This window comes from Eulemur rufifrons, chromosome 6 (assembly GCF_041146395.1).
Source record: "Eulemur rufifrons isolate Redbay chromosome 6, OSU_ERuf_1, whole genome shotgun sequence".
In the NCBI taxonomy this organism is placed as follows: Eukaryota; Metazoa; Chordata; class Mammalia; order Primates; family Lemuridae; genus Eulemur; species Eulemur rufifrons.
The window spans coordinates 90,133,391-90,152,633 of record NC_090988.1 but is presented as its reverse complement, the minus strand read 5'-3'; the positions used below and the strand labels follow the sequence as shown (position 1 = coordinate 90,152,633).

The 19,243-nt window shown below is 39.5% G+C and overlaps 1 protein-coding gene and 1 non-coding gene across 3 annotated transcripts; one reads left to right on the top strand and one right to left on the bottom strand.

The window, feature by feature from the left end:
- The first annotated feature begins 334 nt into the window (after nucleotides 1-334).
- Nucleotides 335-18,735, top strand: MTCH2 (mitochondrial carrier 2). 2 transcript variants are annotated; one of them, XM_069471392.1, is made up of 13 exons: nucleotides 335-546; nucleotides 2,628-2,712; nucleotides 3,221-3,327; nucleotides 6,622-6,648; nucleotides 6,843-6,905; nucleotides 8,321-8,378; nucleotides 8,940-8,991; nucleotides 9,425-9,484; nucleotides 11,291-11,384; nucleotides 12,305-12,352; nucleotides 12,880-12,947; nucleotides 15,255-15,330; nucleotides 17,189-18,734. In XM_069471392.1, the coding sequence occupies exons 1-13, from the start codon at nucleotides 460-462 to the stop codon at nucleotides 17,273-17,275; spliced, it is 912 nt and encodes a 303-aa protein (XP_069327493.1). In that variant the 5' UTR covers nucleotides 335-459; the 3' UTR covers nucleotides 17,276-18,734. The 2 variants fall into 2 exon arrangements, with proteins under 2 accessions (XP_069327493.1, XP_069327494.1); XM_069471393.1 differs by lacking the exon at nucleotides 6,622-6,648 and having other exon boundaries at nucleotides 17,189-18,735.
- On the bottom strand, nucleotides 10,325-10,439 carry LOC138385504 (U5 spliceosomal RNA). The gene has a single exon (XR_011233739.1). It is a non-coding gene; the product is annotated as a U5 spliceosomal RNA (small nuclear RNA).
- Nucleotides 18,736-19,243: the final 508 nt, after the last annotated feature.

Below are 19,243 nucleotides of genomic sequence, written 5' to 3'. Positions count from 1 at the left end.
GACTCTGATGCTGAATACCTTTTGAATCTTATGTTGATGATGGCCAAACGGCAAGAGCAGACGTGAAGCATAAAGAATAATCCCTTCCAATTCTTTTCATTCCTCTGACCTTGCCTTTGCAGTCAGGGTCACCCGAGCCCGCCACGCCCATTCTTCCGTCTCCAGACATTTCCGGCCTGCGCACGCGCAAGAGAAACTCTTTGCTAGCGCAGGGCGGGGATACCACCACAAGACGCATGCGCCCCTGGTCCGTCAGCCCCGCCCCTGCCCCAGCGTCCGCTCGCGAGCGCCTGCCGTTTCACGGGGCGGGGCGGTGGGCCGGGCCGGGGCGGGGCGGCGGCGCTAGTGCGTGCGTGTGCGCGCGCCGCGGGCGAGCCAGTGAAGCCGGCGGCCCTGGCACGTGATCCGGGACCGACTCGCTTGGTGGCTCGGTCTGTCTGTCCGTCCGCGGGTGCCATCATGGCGGATGCCGCCAGTCAGGTGCTCCTGGGCTCCGGTCTCACCATCCTGTCCCAGCCTCTCATGTACGTGAAAGTGCTCATCCAGGTACGAATCATCGCTGTTCCCTTCCCCGCCCGGCACCCTGGTCGGTCGCCGCTGCCCGTGGCGCCTAAAGATCAGCTCCAGCCTTGCGGGCCCTTCAGTCTCCCGAGATGCTGTTCCTTCTCTGCTGCGCTTTCCCTCCCCGCAGGGACAACTTCTACCGTCCCGCGGCCCCTCTCGTGGGCCTCCCCGAGGTCTCGCCTCCCCGCCCGGCGCTGGAGGCCCTCTCCTTCTCCCGCACCCAACTGCCACCCTGCCCTGCCCAGGATCTCCTCTGAACTTTGTTTTATCTTCCCTGAGGTTGATCCTGGCCGGTCTCCACCGAGGGTTTCCTAACCCTCCTCTTTCGCCCCTCTGAAATTAGCATTCGACTCTCCTCCCCCACTTCAAAAAAAAAAATCTCAAATACAAGATATGAAATACTCAGTTGAAGGCAAATTTGAAATTAGAGAGGAGCCAACATTTTATTTTTTATTCCCTTTTTTTTTTCTTTGTTTGCTTCTGTTACCGCTGCTTTTCGGTTCCGAGATTTTAGCACCAGATACCCACAGAGCACCAGATAAACAGAAGGAGCTCATTCAGAAGTGACACTGAAGTGGCTGCTCAGGCAAATTTCCGAGCGCTCTCCAGCAGCAGCCCGTGTGGCTTATGACAATGAAAATCACATTGGTCTGACCTGGAAATCAGTTAAGCTGAAAGAGTTAGTTTTAGAGAGCTTAAATGTAGGTGTTAGTTTCTAATCTACTGTAAAATAATTCTTAGATGGTATTTTATATTCACAAGCAGGTTGGCCAGATGATAGACTTAGGAAGTATTTTCAATTGCTTTTCTAAATTTCCCCGTGCTGGTCAGGTCATTCATTTTTAAAAAATATTTATTGAGTGTTGACACATTGAGTGTTACATTGTGCCAGTTAGAACCCCTGTCCTCACCGATCTAACTTTCTGTAAAAAATATGCAGGATACTAGGGAGGGCCACATTTCTTATTCTTGAGTTGTTAGTAAACCAAATTATTGTTGCTCAGTTGACCATATGAATTCAGATTCCATATGTAAAAGGCTACTGTAAAATAAATTATTTGAACTTAGAGCAGAGACTTTGATCGAATGTGCCATGACATCTAAAACAGAATTGGCTTATTTGGGGCTACATAGCGTCTGAGATGACAGTATTTGCAGTACATTTAGTGCGAACCCACTGCTCAATATTTCTCCATGAGACAGAGTTTTCTAGTGACATTCAGAGCCCTTGCCTCAAAAACTTGAATATCCTTACTTCTGATTTCACATCTCTGTGTTGCTAAGTATCTCAAGGGTTTTGGTGAAATTCCCAAATACTTTGTTTTAAAAATAGTTGCATGGTAGCACTTTCAGGGAGCTCAGACAGGAGTTATTTAATAGGACAGATTAAGATTCACAGCAACAGAGTCAAAACTACGTCCTACAGAGTTCACTCTCTCGAATATCCCTTTATCGTTACTGATCCTGACTATATTATGTAATAAAAATGGTAATCATTAACTTTATAAAATGAAAATGACCTTAGTTGTAACAGTCTGTTCATTTAATGTGAACTTAACTTGTAATTATTTCCTAAGTAAATTATCCAGCTGTATCTGTATTTGCCTTTTGAGTGTTTTGTTAGCTAGCAAAATACGCAGTTTATGCTGCTTAGTGTCTTCTCATTTTGTTCAAATATAAAAAACGCTCTAGGTTTTCTTTAGAAAATATTGTTGAGCCTCCTTAGTACCACAGCTTCCCTAACACAAAAGTTCCCTGATTTTATTTTCAGTTTGGTATAGTCTATCTCTGCCTCATGGTTTACTTCATAGACTTTGAACCAAAGGAAAGTTGGAGTTTGTTGAACCCAGTCTTATCAGCTGACAGAACAAAAAACTGACAAAAATGATACTTCATCATTGCCTTGGAAAACTTAACTGCATTTGTACTTGTGTTAAAAATTATAACCCTAATTTTGTTCTTTATTCAAGACCTTGAAAGCAAGGCATTTTTGGAAATATTGCCTAATATATTAGGCAACATAATATATTAAGCAATAGTGATAAATTCTCTTTTTCTTAAAGGTGGGATATGAGCCTCTTCCTCCGACAATAGGACGAAATATTTTTGGGCGGCAAGTGTGTCAACTTCCTGGTCTCTTTTGTTATGGTAGGTGTCTTTGGTTTATTTGGGCTTAGATGACATTGAGGACTCTGATAGGCAGGAGTTTTTACTGAAAGAAAATATATAGGCCGGGCGCGGTGGCTCACGCCTGTAATCCTAGCACTCTGGGAGGCCGAGGTGGGCGGATCCTTTGAGCTCAGGAGTTCGAGACCAGCCTGAGCAAGAGCGAGACCCCATCTCTACTAAAAATAGAAAGAAATTATATAGACAGCTAAATATATATATATAGGAAAAAAAACTAGCCGGGCATGGTGGCGCATGCCTGTAGTCCCAGCTACTCGGGAGGCTGAGGCAGGAGGATTGCTTGAGCCCAGGAGTTTGAGGTTGCTGTGAGCTAGGCTGACGCCACGGCACTCACTCTAGCCTGGGCAACAGAGTGAGACTCTGTCTCAAAAAAAAAAAAAAAGAAAAGAAAATATATAGAAGGCATGTTTCTTTTGAAATTTCTATGTGTCCACTTTTTTAAACTTAAATCTCTGACTTGTGTTCTTAGCTCAGCACATTGCCAGCATCGATGGGAGGCGTGGCTTGTTCACAGGCTTAACTCCAAGACTGTGTTCAGGAGTCCTTGGGACTGTAGTCCATGGTAAAGTGTTACAGGTAAGAGGAAAATCAATTCATCTTCCCATAGATTTTGCTTACCTTTTGTGCAGTTTGTTCCACTGATCAAGACCAATTTCAACAATGTTGGTAACTCTGGCCTTTTTTCCTCTTGAAAAACATTTTTCTTAAAATATCTATTTGCTGGGAAGCAAGGGGAATGAATTTGTGCAGAATGTAGTAATTGATTTGATCCACACGACCTTCTTCCTCAGAACCAGTCGTTCTGAGCAGAAATTAAATGTATTTATTTGATCCACCTGTATAGCTTAGTTTATTTCTTTGAAGGAAAAAAGAAGCTGGCTAAATCATACTTTTTTTTTTCTGAAGTTGTTTTCTTCTTATTTCTAGTGTTACTCTACTATAATGTTTTCTATTAAAAGCTTACTTTAGGCTGGGCAGGGTAGCACAAGCTTGAGAGGCTGAGGCAGGAGGATTGCTTGAGCCCAGGAGTTCAAGACCAGCCTGGGCAACATAGCAAGACCCCCTGCTCCCTCCCCTGAAAAAATAAATAAATAAAAACTTATTTTTAAAAAATAACAAAGTAAACATAAAAGTTGGGATAGTGGTTATTTATGAGGAAAAGGAGAGGGACCACAAGTTGGGGTCTGGGATAATGGCAAAGATTTTCCTTTACCTGAGTCATGGCTATTGGATGTTTGTCTTTTAATTATTTATTGCATTGTTTATTTGTGTGTGTGCACTATTCTGTATGTGTGTTATAGTGCATACACTTTTAAAGTTTTAAAAAAGCCTCACCAAATTGTACATCAAGACAAGGTATTAGTTAACTTTTGGGAAGGGGAAGGGATGAGAGGTGGAACTTCAAGTCTATCTGTGACACTTTATTTTAAGAAGGCAAGACATCTTAAGCCAAAAAATGGCAAAATGTTAACATCTGTTTAGCCTCAGTGGTGGATGCATCAGTGAATTAATTTTATTAATTTTTCTGTATGCTTGAGATGTTGCATAAAATGTTTTTTAAACAGCTGAGTTACATTTGTTTCTCTCTTAGTGATCCTTTTGTTTTGCCAGCTTATTTTTACTTCTAATGCGTAAGCTTATAATATAATTTTGATTGTACTGGTTTCTCAGTGGCACCTGTTACAATGTAAGTCAAACTGAATTAACCTTTAAGGCTGTCTTAGTATTTAGAAAGTGCTTCAGCAGACGGAATTTCCCTGTGCTATATTTATAAAGGTGTTATGAATAAGAATTCTATACCATTGAGAATACTTGAAGGGAATGTTGTGCAGCATGAATGTGGTTGAGAATATAAAACTAATGAGTTTTTTAGTTCATTAATCTGTCTCTTGCTGGCACCAAGGATATGTTATCCTTTGTGCTGTAACTCTTAAAAAATATTGGAGTGCATGCTGACCATCTAGATAATATTTTCAGCCTATACGATATAGCAGATGTGTTAAATTTTAAATGTTTCCTAGCTACTCATTTAAACAGTACTTCATAACTACCCTCCGTGTACTTTTTAAGCCTTTAACATAGTCCCCAATTCTAATGTTTTTTAACATCTAACATCTGATGAGCAAATCATGATTTTTTTTTTTTTTAGTCTTCTGCTCTATTCCAGCAAAAATCATGATTTTGTTAAACAATTTCATGACCTAATTGGCTTGGATTTTAAATTCCCTTCAGCTTTCATTGATTCAAATTGGAGAGGTTTTTCAGCCAGCTCTTCACATGGAGGCTGTGTCTCCCATCAGTCATTTTGTTATTCTCAATACTTGTCATTGTCAACCCTGTGGATGAATGTAAAAGCACCATTTCAGGTGGCCTGTCGGTCAGAGTGATGAAGTCTTAATGGGCCCATGTTGTTGGTGATTGATTCTACTCTTTTCCAACCATATTCTACTCTGGGTTCAGTGATAGCGTGGCTGTTACCTTAGTGAGATTTACATATGGAAAGGCAGTTATCATCTAGTCAAAGAGATTTATGTATAGACTTAGAGCAAAAGTAAAATTACTGCTTGAGACCAACTTCCTTTATGAAATGGAACAGTAAGACTATCTTGAGGTATCCAGGTAGCCTGAATGTATTTCAGATGTAACCCAGTGAAATATAATGGTGTTGGTACTATACTTATTATCAAAATCTGCATATACAGTCAAGAAGAAAGACATATTCAGGGCTGAGAAAATTTTAACCTTTACAAGAAAGAGTTCTGTGTATCTGAACAAGAATTAAATTGAAATATGTTCAGAATGATGTAGAAGAGACAGATAGACAATTTTATCAATGGAGTAAAAAACAAAGTCTAGACATGAGTAAGAATTTTTAAAGAGGCCTGCAACTAGTAGAATTAGTTCTTGCCAAGGACGTGGAATTGGGCCAAAAGACATCAGTTTGCTTAATCTTTATTAATTTGATTTTTTAAAAGATGAGACAAGGTCTCACTGTGTTGCCCAGGCTGGTCTCGTACTCCTGGCCTTAAGCAATCCACTTGCCTCGGCCTCCCAAGTAGCTAGTATAACAGGCACGAGCTACCATACTTGGCCACTTTGCTTAATTTTGACATTTGTTCTCTTGCCTGTGATTTTTTTTTATAAAGCACAATTCATTTTACAAAAGAAAGTGTTGTCTATTTTTTAAATTTGGTGTGGCTGAAAAATAATAAAACTGGTCGTTAGCAGTAAGTAGCTCAATTGTCTGATTCTTTTATTTTCACCTAGTCTACATTCTGTTTCTAAAATATCATACAAATAATGTATCTTCCAATATAGTCTGGACTTTGGCAGTATTCATGGTCTCTTCTCTAGGGGAGAAAAAAAAAATGTTTTCTCTTGCTTGTTTTAGGAACAGATACGAAAGGAAAAGTGAGGTGATTTCAGCTGTTCAGGCGTAACACCAGTTCTTTTGTTTTACGCAGTGAAGAAAAGAGTCTTGTCCTAATTTGGTATTGGCTCTGCTTTTTCTATGTGAAGAGTAGGAACCTTAGGCTACATCTTTACTAACTTATTTTCTGTTAAATGTGTTTAGTAAATAATGTTCTTAGATTTTCTTTTTTGTTTTCCTTTTCTTTTTTTAAATAGGCATTTTCATGAGCACTTGCTTGTTCCTCCAGCTGACCAATACGTTAAACTTAGCAACAGGGTCATCTTGGAGACACTTATTTCCAGTTGATTAATTAGGAGTAGAAGTTAGCTGGAGATTTGCAGGAAGAAAAAAGCTAAAGCTATTTTAATTTTACTCTCTGCCAGCAGAATTTTCATTTTGTGTCTTCTCTCATATGACATCGGAATAGCCCTAATCGTCTTTTTTCTTTTCTTCTGTAGCATTACCAGGAGTGTGACAAGGGTGAGGTACGTTGGAGCTGATTTCTAAGCATGAGTGCTTTTCCCTTGCAAGTTATTATTGCTGTTTGGGCCCCTTTAGGAGCAAAGCCAAGCAGTCAGTTTCCCTTTCATCTCAGTGCTGGCATGTGGGGTGGCCACAAGTTTGGACAGTTCCATTTAAAACCATCAAGATCTCTGTTTTCTTTGATTTTGATTTCCAGGAGTTAGGACCTGGAAATGTACAGAAAGAAGTCTCATCTTCCTTTGACCGGGTTATCAAGGAGGTAAGAGATGAATTATATCCCGCACTATTTCCATAGATCAGACTGTCTGCCATGGGGTGACTGTGGAGTTAGGATCATCAGGCCTGTGTGTTCAGAGTCTGTCCCCAAATGAAATTAAACCTTCAATTTAATTTGGGCTTTACTACATGTATAACATAAAAAACAGAGAGGAGCAGTACTTCACAGTACTTAATGTTAAGAATAGATGGCTTTCAAGGAAACCCATTTTGCCCACTCACTCCATCTTTAAAATTGAAGAAGCTTCTACTGGAAATCTTTGAATAGTATTGAAAACCTCGGGCACAAAATTATTAAAATAGCAACCAGGCCCTTTTGTATGTTGGATATTATCTATCCGGAAATGCTTTTACGACATTATTCTAACTAACTCTAAAATACTCTTCATCACCATTTCCCACCCCATCTTCTGCCATTGGCTTTTCTTTTGTGCCTAGCTTTTAGAACTGCCCTTTTATTTCTTAGTCTTCACATTGTCTGTCAGTGATGAAGTCACAATTTTTCAGGAAATGCTACCTTCTAAAATATATATTCCAAAACAAATATTACTAGGCACCAGATAAATTAGCTCTGTTTACTATAAATTTCATGAAGTAAGTTTATTTAAAAGTAGGGATACGTGTTATTAATATATATTTAGCATTTTCTTAACTTTAGTGAGCCCATCCTATCCCATAGGATCTTCTTAAAACTGCCATTGGAGGACGGTTGAGGGGTGTCTTCATTCAGTGACTGAAGATAATGTTAAAATGCAAAAGCAAATGACAGGACCTATATTTGCAACCCCAGGAACTATCTTCCAAGATTGTAATTAAATTTTCTTTATTACTTCCTTATAGAATTCTAAACCAGAAAGATAAATTAGGATAAACAGAGTAGCTTTAGGATAACCACACAGTTATTGGGTTGTGTTTGCAAAACAAATCAAAAGTAGTTCTGTTCTTCCTGATGTTGGTATAGTTTAAATGGAACCTGACATTTGTCTAGCACAGATATCAGTCTCTCTCCAAAATTACTCACAATAAGAGAGCAATTTTGTAATCTCAATACAGGCTTGATAGTTTCATTTCAACTTGGTGACTATTTGTTGGTTACCCTCCCTGTTTCCTTGCGGTTTTTTTCTCTTATCTGTAAAATTGAGAAAATAACAGAAATCTGCTTTGCAGAGAAATTTTGAGAAGTGACTTAACAGAAGATTGAAAGCGTGAGTGAAAGGGATGATAGAAGGACAGTGTATTATTTCATATCCCCCTCAAGCTACTCTTCCTGACTCCAGGGCAGGAGTGCTGTGTTGTTCACTTTCTTATACTGTAACATAATATCCACCCATGTTTCTTCTCATAGGAGTTTGAGTGTCATTTATTTAGATTTCAGAAGTGTGTGTTGATTGTTTCTAGACAACTCGAGAGATGATTGCTCGATCTGCTGCTACCCTCATCACACATCCCTTCCACGGTATGTTTGCAGTTGATAACTGGAATCTGATTTCTTATCTTTCTTTTATGACTTGATCTCTCCTGACCCCTTAGATAGGTTGATATGGAAGTTGACTAAAGTACCTTGCCTGCATGATTTTTGTTTGTTTTATTGTTTTGGCTTTTATCAAATAGATTTGATAAAATCTTTTTTGGTCGAGCATCAAAACCTATCTCAACATAGTGTGGTTTTTTGCTTGTTTGTTTGTTTGTTTGTTTGAGACAGGTTCTTGCTCTGTTGCCAGAGCTAGAGTGCAGTAGCATCATCACAGCTCACTGCAGCTTCAAATTCCCGGGCTCAAGCGATCCTCCTGCCTCAGCCTCTCAAGTAGCTGGGACTATAGGGCAAATGCCACCACTCCCGGCTAAGTTGATTTTATTTTTTGTAGATACAGGGTCTTGCTATTGCCCGGGCTGATCTCAATCTCCTGGGCTCAAGCAATCCTCCCACCTCAGCTTCCCAAAGTGCTAGGATTACAGTCATGAGCCATCATGCCTGGCCTCAACATAGTTCTGAAAGTTTTTTCTCTGTGTTCCACAGTAATCACTCTGAGATCTATGGTACAATTCATTGGCAGAGAATCCAAGTACTGGTAAGTGTTTTTGTTTTTGTTTTCAAATACTTAAGATCTGTTGAAATCAAAGTATTAGAGTAATAGTACTTTATATTTTTATGATACTTCAGAGTTTATAGAACATGTATATAAATTCATAATCTTTTATCATTTAATCTACACAAAAGTCAATAACATGGGAGAATGCAGACCCAGGCAGGTTTAGGAGCCTACCCAGGATCTCAGAGTAAGTTGCAGAGTCACTGAAGCCAAATTCACCCTGACTCCATATTACTACATCCTTCACTTCTAACTTCAAGTTTAACTATCTTTGCTGAAAGAGAGGGTGCTAGAAGAGTGTGCGGGAAGGGGGTTATAAATTTGACCTTGTCCAAAGTGGTCATTGAAATTCTTTTGTTTATAGCTGCAAAATAATCTTAATGTATTGTACCTTTCCTTCTTGTGTACCTAGTGGACTTTGTGACTCCATGGTAACCATCTATCGGGAAGAGGGCATCCTAGGATTTTTCGCGTGAGTAAATGTTGATTTGTGTGTAAGGGATATTTGTGTGAGTAGAAAACTTTCCTGAAAAAAATAAGGACAGCAAATCTTTGTTTAATCCCTGAGGAAAATGTACTCCCTGGGTTTGTTTTTTGTTAAGCTCTATTTAGGCTTCTTCTGCCTTGAACTCTCTTGTAAAGATCCCGAACCTTTGCTTCTAGTTATTTAAAACATTTGAAGTAAGGAATTTGTTTTTTTAACAGATACATTAATTCCAAATTTCTACCCTTGTAGTAAGCTCCCAATTATATACAGTTAATAAAATGAGGAAAATTAATTTTTGAAAAATAGTAAAAAAAATTTTTTTTTTTTTTTTTTTAAGAAAGACCAAGTCTTACTTTCTCCCTCTAGGTTGGAGTGCAGTGGCATGATCATAGCTCACTGCAGCCTTGAATTCCTGGGCTGAAGCTATCTTCCTGCCTCAGCCTCCTGCCTAGACCTAGCTATTTGGCTCCTACCTACCTAATAGCTGAGAAGCTAGGACTATAGGTGTGTATCACAATGCTGGCTTCTTTTTTTTTTTTTGGTAGATATGGAGTATCTATGTTGCTGAGGCTGGTCTCAATCTGACTTCAAGCAATCCTACCGCCTCTGCCTCCCAAAGTACTGGAATTACAGGCATAAGCCACCACACCTAGCCAGGAAAATCATCTTAACATGTATTTTCGTTATGCTAAGAGAATAAGTTTTTGCAGGGCTTGAATTTACTTTGCAAGTACTCATTCTATTAACAAAAATTTTGCATTAACTAAATGGTCCCTTTTAATTTTCAGAGTGTTTCCACGTACTTTTGTTTTAAACACTAAGATAAGCCCTATGAGCACAAGACCTCAAAAAATTGGTCAAAGACTCAGAGTTGTTCCTCTCCACGATATCTTCAGTAAAAGGCAAAAGATTTATACGATCTGAAGAGAAACCAGAATATTATTTCCACATACTTGATTTTGAGTATCATAGGTACGCTGGGAGAGCAAGGTGCACTGGTGCACACCTGTAGTCCCAGTTACTTGGGAGGCTGATGCAGGAGGAGCACTTGATGCCAGGAGTTTGAGGCTCTGGTGCACCAGGATCACACCTGCGAATAGCCACTGCTTTCCAGCCTGGGCATCAGGGTTTTTTAGAGACTGCATCTCTAAAAATAAATAAATAAACACTCTGGGAGATAGGCTGGACAGCTATTGTCAGTCTCTAAAATTTTAGAGATTAAAAAACAGTGATGCTTAGGGATATTCATTTGCTGCGTCTCACGTAGCTGATAAATGATGGAGTTGGCATTTGAACCCTGGTCTTCAGTCTGCGGGGTGATGTTCTTCCCACTATTACCTAGGTCACTCACATCCTAGAGCCATGTTTTTGGTGCTTCTCATCTGTATCTGTGCTTGGACTATTTTTACTTTGTAGTTTTTCTCGTCTTTTGCCCTGCCAAATTTGAACACTGGATAGTTGAACAAAACCATAGTTAAGTCTCTTCCCCAAGGTGCGGCATAAACATTTTGCCTCCCTGTTTATAGTTATTAATAGTAAGATGAGGCATGGGCTCAGAGAGGATAGCTGACCTGCATTTTAGGTGACCAGAGTCATTAGAGATCAGCCTAAAGTACAGCCGTGTTAACTAAAAGGAACTAGGTATGAGGGCTTGATTCTGGTGTTTGGGATCTCTTTCAGTTCCCTAGAATGTTTTGAAATCTCTAATTGAGAAGTATTTGTACTGAGTAGATTATCTTTTTACTGATCACATTTTTTGGTTCTTCCTATTTTTATTGTTTTTTCATGTAGGGGTCTTGTTCCTCGCCTCCTAGGTGACATCATTTCTTTGTGGCTCTGTAACTCACTGGCCTACCTCGTCAATACCTATGCACTGGACAGCGGGGTAGGTTGTGACCTTGGTGACATGTGCTGGTGCTGGCCTTTTTATATTCACCTGGCTGCTAGGTTAGCATTAAAGTAAAACAACAGTCTGCTACATGCCAGATTGAACATTATATAGGTAAAAATTACCAGTCGAATTTTCAAAGGTTAATGGAATGACCCATATTGTTTACTGTAGAGAGATGCACCCAAAAAGTCCCTAAGGTGTGATAGAATATACCCAAGAGGTTTGGCCCGGTCACTATTCAGGGCATTAAGGAGATCACTTCTTTGTTGATAACTAGGTTTAGAGGACATGATGAAGCAGAAGGACAGCTTTATGGTACATCTGAGGCTTTCTTCTAATCTGGAGTGTTAAGGGGACTCCCAGATTGGGCTTTCTAGAAACCTCAGCCTGAGAGGTTTTGAGAATCCACCTTATCTAGAAGTTGTCTCTCCTGTCTTAGCAATTGTAGGGCTTCTTTGTACATACGTCCATAGCATGGTGAAAAATTGAACACACCAAGAGGTATGTGACTGAATCCGTCTAAATCTTGAGTACAGAGGTGGATCTTCTCCAAAGCATTTGGTACAAAGCTGGCTATATACAGAAGTAGTGAATTGTCCCTTGGAGATATTGTAAATATAGTTTTCCAGGGATTATATTTCTAAGACATGGGAAAATTTACAAATCTCATGTTTTGTTTTTAAAATCCTGAGGATATTACATTTGTTCCTCATATTAGACTTGTCTAATATGAATTTGTCTATTAATGTTGAATCAGGTTGATCATTTTGATCAGTGCCTTTTTATTCTCATGAGTATTTTTTATGATTATATCCTCAGTTAATTTTCAAGCTGTCAGAGAAACTGATAATTTACAGATAGAGCATATTGATACAGTTGTAGACAATTAACTTAAGGCTCTTTTCCTGTTTTAGGTTTCTACCATGAATGAAATGAAGAGTTATTCCCAAGCTGTCACAGGAGTGAGTTTTTTTTTTAATCCTTTTAACCTCCTAGGAATAGTTGTGTTTTGTTTTGTTGTTCTTTCAAATCTGGCCTGTGTCATCACTGCTTTAAGAGAACCAGATATCTCCCTGGGAAATCTCCCTCAAATTTGTTAATGTTTGTCAAAGGTAAGAATGATGCAGAGCTCCGGCCTCAAAGCAGCAGTAATAACAGCCCATGTGGTTTGGTGCTAGTCAGCTTTTAAAGGGGTGTACTTTTTCCCTGAATAACGTAGTTGAGTTTGACTTGAATGAAGACTCAGTCACAATGTAAGAGAAGTCTTTAGGCCTTTTGTTACAATGTTGGACATAGTGGTATGTTAGGAGGAAGAAGCATTTCCGAGCTCAAAAATGTGTAACTTAGTCTTTCCAGGGGTACTGAGAAAGCAAGACCAGTGTTGGAGTATTTGACCACATGGCGCTAGGCCTTTAAGGGGGAGGAAAGAAGAGAATAAAGAAGACTATGAATGACCCAACAACTTAGCTATCTTTTTACCATTTTACAGTTTTTTGCCAGTATGTTGACCTATCCCTTTGTGCTTGTGTCTAATCTTATGGCTGTCAACAACTGTGGGTAAGTACTTCGCATTTCTTATCCTAGATGTTGGCTGCCTGTATGCCTGGCAGGCAGAGCAGTCCTGGTGGAAATTTGGTAAAGAAAGATACAGTAGATGCTATTGTTAGGTTTCTAAAGACCATGGTGAGTGGTAGGCCATGACTGTAATCCCAGCGCCTTGGGAGGCTGAGATGGGAGGATTGAAGCCAGGAGTTTGAGACCAGCCTGGGCAACATAGTGAGATCTTGTCTCTACAAAAATAGATTCCTAATTTTTTCCTCTATATGCCCCATGTAGCAGCAGCCTCAATTTGTATTTATAAGCAGCCACCTCATAATCTTTTTTAGAATAGAAAAGGGCAGGCCGGGCGTAGTGGCTCATGCCTGTAATCCTAGCACTCTGGGAGGCCGAGGCGGGTGGATCACTCGAGGTCAGGAGGTCGAGACCAGCCTGAGCAAGAGTGAGACCCCGTCTCTACTAAAAATAGAAAGAAATTATCTAGCCAACTAAAAATATATATACAAAAAATGAGCCGGGCATGCTGGCGCATGCCTATAGTCCCAGCTACTCAGGAGGCTGAGGCAGAAGGATCGCTTAAGCCCAGGAGTTTGAGGTTGCTGTGAGCTAGGCTGACGCCATGGCACTCTAGCCCGGGCAACAGCGAGACTCTGTCTCAAAAAAAAAAAGGGGGGGGGGCATAAATAACATTTCTCAAGTAGTTATAATTAATACACACTTGCCAATAGTATAAGTCCTGTCCTGGAAAAGGTGAGATACCCCATACATTCATACAAATGAAAATAATAAAGCTGCTTTAAAAGGGGTAAGATAATTATCAAATTATTCTGTTTTCACATCTTTATTTTAAGTCTTTTTTTTTTTTTTTTTGAGACAGAGTCTCGCTTTGTTGCCCGGGCTAGAGTGAGTGCTGTGGCGTCAGTCTAGCTCACAGCAACCTCAAACTCCTGGGCTTAAGCGATCCTACTGCCTCAGCCTCCCGAGTAGCTGGGACTACAGGCATGCACCACCATGCCCGGCTAATTTTTTGTATATATATATTTTAGTTGTCCATATAATTTCTTTCTATTTTTAGTAGAGACGGGGTCTCGCTCTTGCTCAGGCTGGTCTCGAACTCCTGACCTCGAGCGATCCACCCGCCTCGGCCTCCCAGAGTGCTAGGATTACAGGCGTGAGCCACCGCGCCCGGCCTATTTTAAGTCTTTATTCTCTTTTCTATGAAACTGATAAAAGGTGTGTTCTGGATTAAATGACAGCCTGTCCCTGTTTTCCTAGGGGCTTCATGGAAAAAATGAGTTTTTTTGTTTTTGTTTTTATTTTTTTTTAGAAAATGAGTTTTAGAGAGAAATAGGAAATTTAGTCTATGGAAAGTTTCTGTCAACACCATTGACACCATTATGTATTTAATTATTTGTCACCATGGTGTTGACAGCTTTCCCTGAACTGATTGGGGAGGGCAGGTGATAGTCTGGTGGTAGACACCATTGATTTCCAACTTCTATATATATTTTTTTTTTTTTTTTTTTTTATTTTAATTTTTTTTTAAAAATAGAGACGGGGTCTTGCTCTTGCTCTGGCTAGTCTCGAATTCCTGAGCTCAAGCGATCCTCCCGCCTCAGCCTCCCAGAGTGCTAGGATTATAGGCATGAGCCACGGCGCCCGGCCTGATCTCCAACTTCTAGATGCCAGGTGACCCTGCTGAGTTGGGCAGAAGTTTTGCCTTTTGATTTAATTCAAAATTTTTCTCCCTGTGGTACCTGACATAATATATCATTAGACATGTCGCTATGTAGAGTTTTCAACATGTTACATTCTGTTTTCTGATTTGTAGAGCAACTACCATGTTTTAGCCCAGAGCATCCTTGAAGGATAAATGTCATATTCCTTAATTTTTTCAAAAGGACGTGATTATGGGTTATACCGGAATAGGAGCACGTAGTCATCACTGTTTATACCTGTTGTCACATTTAGGTTCTTTGTGAATACCAATTAGTTTTTAAATCCCTTTTCACTGCTCTTTAATCTTATACTTGATATTTAGAGTTTCATCTGTTCACAAATGAAAAACCTAAATGTTTTAGAAAATGAGATTGAACTTTATTTGTTGATCGAAACCTAAATACAGGGGAGGAAATCCCTTTTGGATACTCCATCTTTCCCTTGCTTCCATTTAATTTGTTCCATTAAAACTAAAATTGCCTCTGGGGGGAGCCTTCTATATGGGAGGCTATTTTGATGAAGGTTTATCAAACTCTTGAGAATGTTTTATAAATAATCAGCGTGAATAGCTAATCTTTTCTATTTCAGGCTTGCTGGTGGGTCTCCTCCTTTCGCCCCAATATATACTTCCTGGCTAGATTGTTGGTGCAGCCTACAAAAGGAGGTATTTCTTTCTCTTTCTTTCATTGGATTTGGTTTTGGTTATTTGTTTTCTTAAATATCTCTGGAATCCCATGTTAACTCTTGTTGTGATGCTTAGAAATCATCGGCAGGGGTGATGAAGAAGTGAGAACCCCTAGTGTGATGGTCTAGAAGCCATTTTGTGATCACATTCAAGTTACAAATAAGGTCCGGGTAGATAATTACCCTGGGTGTTAAAATCATGGCCTTGATTTCAGACTCTTTTTTTTCCCAAACTCACCTATTTTAAACTCAGAATCTCCTTGTATATTCAAGTGTTTCCCCATAGTATAGATGAGGAAATTGAAAAATGAGAAATTATTATATGACAAATTATTTGTCACGGTGTTGTTGACAGTGCTGGTCTCGTACTTCTAGAGTCTTATTAGTGGATGATTTTGTTCAAACTGCAGCTTGTTTGTTGCAGCTTGTGTAGTTTCTTATTGCTGTGAGGTGTATAACCTGCAGCCAGAAATTCTTGATCTATGCAAAGCTTTATTAAAAAATAAAATAATGACCAGGTGCAATGGCACGCACCTGTAGTCCCAACTACTTGGGAGGCCGAGGCAGGAAGATCACTTGAGCCCAGGAGTTTGAGGCCAGCCAGAGCAACATAGCGAGACTCATATCTTACCCCACCTCCCAAGGAAAAAGAAAAAAAAAAAGAATGGGCTGTGGGCTAAATTTAGCACAAGATCGCTTAAAATGGCCATCAGTTTAAAGCTGTCTTTGAGTGGGAACCACTTTTTAATGGATTGCAGAAGAAAGTGTATAAAGCAGCTCTTTGTTGTGTTATTTTATAGCAATAGTGATACATATGAGAAAGGCCTTTGTTCACAGAGCTCAGGCTCCCCCAGTCTGAATTCAGAATGAAAAGGTCCAAATGCCGCTTGTGTTTGCTTTTGCGCAGCATGCGTGCCCAACAAGCCCCTCTGCAAATCCAAACAGGACACTTGAAAGATTTAATTTCGGTACAGACCTGCCATGAACATTCTCGGTTTCGTTCTGAGTTTTACACTCTTTATTCAACATCTTCCTAGTGTGATCCCTGTTTAAAAGGAAAGATAGACTTTCCTTCTCTACTTTCTAACTAACCCCCTGTTACAAGAAGAAAGCAGACAGAAAATGGGTTATGGTGTTAAACGTACCTTACCTATGGAATAGTTGATCCTGTAGGTGCTTAAGACAACAGCAAATCTTGATTGGGCATTTGCTGTATACCAGACATGGTATTAAGAGATTTCCATGTGTCAGCTCATGTAATTCTCAAAATAACTAAATAAGGATACGTACTATTCTTTATCATCCCATTTCACATACAAAGAAACTGGGGTTTAGAGCGGTTTAGTGCCAGTTATGTAACCCAAGGTCACACAGGCCATATTTGGGATAGCTGAGACTTACACTTCAGAGCATATTCAATTATTACTTTAATTGTAAGATTTTGTAGGTACTCCTTGGAAACCTGATCATTTCATTAAACAATAAATAAAAGCTAGCACTTAGTGAGTGTTAGGCACTGTTCTAAGTGCTTTACATATATTGACTCATTGAATAACCCAGCTAGAAAGTCCAAAGCCAGATTCCACACTGGGCATTCTATCTATCTGAGTAAGTAAAGAAATTCTTGCCTCATCATTGAGGAGAAATTGTAGTTATTTAGTTCCACAGTAGCTCACCCTGTCAAAGAATACACCCTATTCTGTAGGGATCATCCCGGTTTTGTCCTGGTCATTTAGACATGTCTCCCAGAAACATATCCAGTTGGAGCTCTCTGCTGATTTGGATTGGCTGACATCATCTTCATGCTAGACTTTATTTGTGTTTATTTTTCTTTCCAGGGAAATATGAGCCGAGGAAATAGCTTGTTTTTCCGGAAGGTCCCCTTTGGGAAGACTTACTGTTGTGACCTGAGAATGTTAATTTGAAGATGTGGGGCAGGGACAGTGACATTTCTATAGTCCCAGAGGCACAGAATTATGGGAGAGAATGTTGATTTCTATACAGTGTGGCGCGCTTTTTTAATAATCATTTAATCTTGGGAAAATGGAGGTATTTGGTGTCTGCCTTTTTTGTTCTTTTTTCAGCACAACATAATTTACCACTGCTATTTCCCCTTTGGTTATTCTGAAATGGGATGGTTTTCCTACAGATTCTTACTTTACTTAAAAAGAAGACGGTTGTATTTTCCTAAAGGTAGAGGCAGGTTGTCATGTGATTTAAGTCTCAGTTTAAGGCTTTGTAAAATAAAGAGTAGAATCCCAAGAAGAAAGAAATAATTTTGTAAAACTTGAGAAAATTAATAAGGCAAACTATATAGGAGGTTATGAATGACCTTTTCTTGACTAGACCCTAGAAATTCAGCAGCATCCACCAGAGTCTGCCTCCTGTTATATGTGTCTGAGCACATTTGATTAACCTTGTCTCTCATGCTTCAAAAAAAAAGACAATATGTTGCCAAATTACCCTAGAAAATCTCTATGAGATATCCACACCTTCAGTCTATTACTGCAAAGTAATAAAGTATCACCAACAACAAAGAAAAAGGACAATGGTAGAAAATAAGCAAGATTTGGAAAGAAAATGTATACTGGCTTATTTTTTCCCCAGAAGAAGTTCTTGTTTTCACCTAAAATATGAGAAGCAAATACTGCAGCAGTAGTCTCCTTCTCCAGGAGCTAAGTCTTCACCAATCTCTAAATTACATCGTTATATAGTTCTAATTGTATGTAACCTTTTGTTCTTCAGTTTTTCATTTTTTTTACCTTTTTGTTATTGTTGCGGAAGGTGAGTAGTTTGTTTTTCGTTCCTGATGACAACCTTGGAAAATGTATTTGTAACTCCACATCTGGTAATGTGGGCTTAAGTCCAGAGTGGTCTTAGGGTATTGACCACCTCGCATGTCATACTGTCAGGCATATTAACAAACATTTATAGGAGGAAAAAAATCACTTTAGAAGGAAATAAAATTCAATTCAAGCATAAAGCTCCTATTTACTCAGGCCTTTTAAAAGCAGGTTAAAGTGCTCTAAAATGAGAAAGCCTATGGTTTCACTTACTTAAATAACCCACTGGGATGTTGCCAAATGAATAAGCACTTAATTTGCTGCTTCTGAGACTTCTCTGTCAAAGCAGCAGCACCTGTAATATTAGAATGAGCGTGCAGGGTTCTCCCTCCCCCAGGGTTTGGGAATACAACCTGAAGCTCATGGGTAGCTTAGCTTGAACTGTCTTTGATGTCTCTTGTCTTAAAAAGTGATGTAAATTTTATATACTATTCAATATTATCTGCATTTGTTTTAATATAAAAATGTTTTGCATTGCCTACTTTTTTCTCCCAAAAAATCTTCAAGTAAAGATGATCTAGGAAAACATGCCATGTTTATCCTGTGGCTTCTGTGCACATAATGCGTGCCTGTTCCCAGTTGAGAAGCATGTCTGGCTGTGATTACCAGTCTACCAGGAGAGGGCGCCAAGGCTTCGGTTTTGCCAGTGGAAGTTGGGCTGCTGAGAAATTTCACCAAGGCCTGGGATTGCTCAAAAGTACTAGTCCAGCCATTTCGGTCTTGCTGCAGCCAAGCTTATAGGTCCAGTAGAGGTCGTCTACCTATGGTTCTCCATAAAATTTTATTATAAACTTCTAACATAAAAGTCTGAAGTTTATTCAGGGGCTAGTAAATGCAGGTAGGTACTGTTAACACATTAACTACCATGTGAGTTGTATTTAACTCACGCTAATTTTGAGCCCAGGCTTCCTGAAGCAGATGTGACTTACATGTCTCTTCACCTTGGGAGCTGCAAGATCTGTTTTTCAAGTTGCACATAACTCATTCACAGAAAACAATAAAAAATAACAAATTTTTTACAGCTGCACCTGTGAAAGTAGGCAAATGCTT

What these genes read in the sequence shown, in the direction of transcription:
- MTCH2 (XM_069471392.1), top strand. Translation starts at nt 460, where the DNA reads ATGGCGGATGCCGCCAGTCAGGTGCTCCTGGGCTCCGGTCTCACCATC. An exon ending in CATCACACATCCCTTCCACG is followed by an intron (nt 8,379 to 8,939) that starts GTATGTTTGCAG and finishes TGTGTTCCACAG; the next exon opens with TAATCACTCTGAGATCTATG. An exon ending in GGCATCCTAGGATTTTTCGC is followed by an intron (nt 9,485 to 11,290) that starts GTGAGTAAATGT and finishes TTTTTCATGTAG; the next exon opens with GGGTCTTGTTCCTCGCCTCC.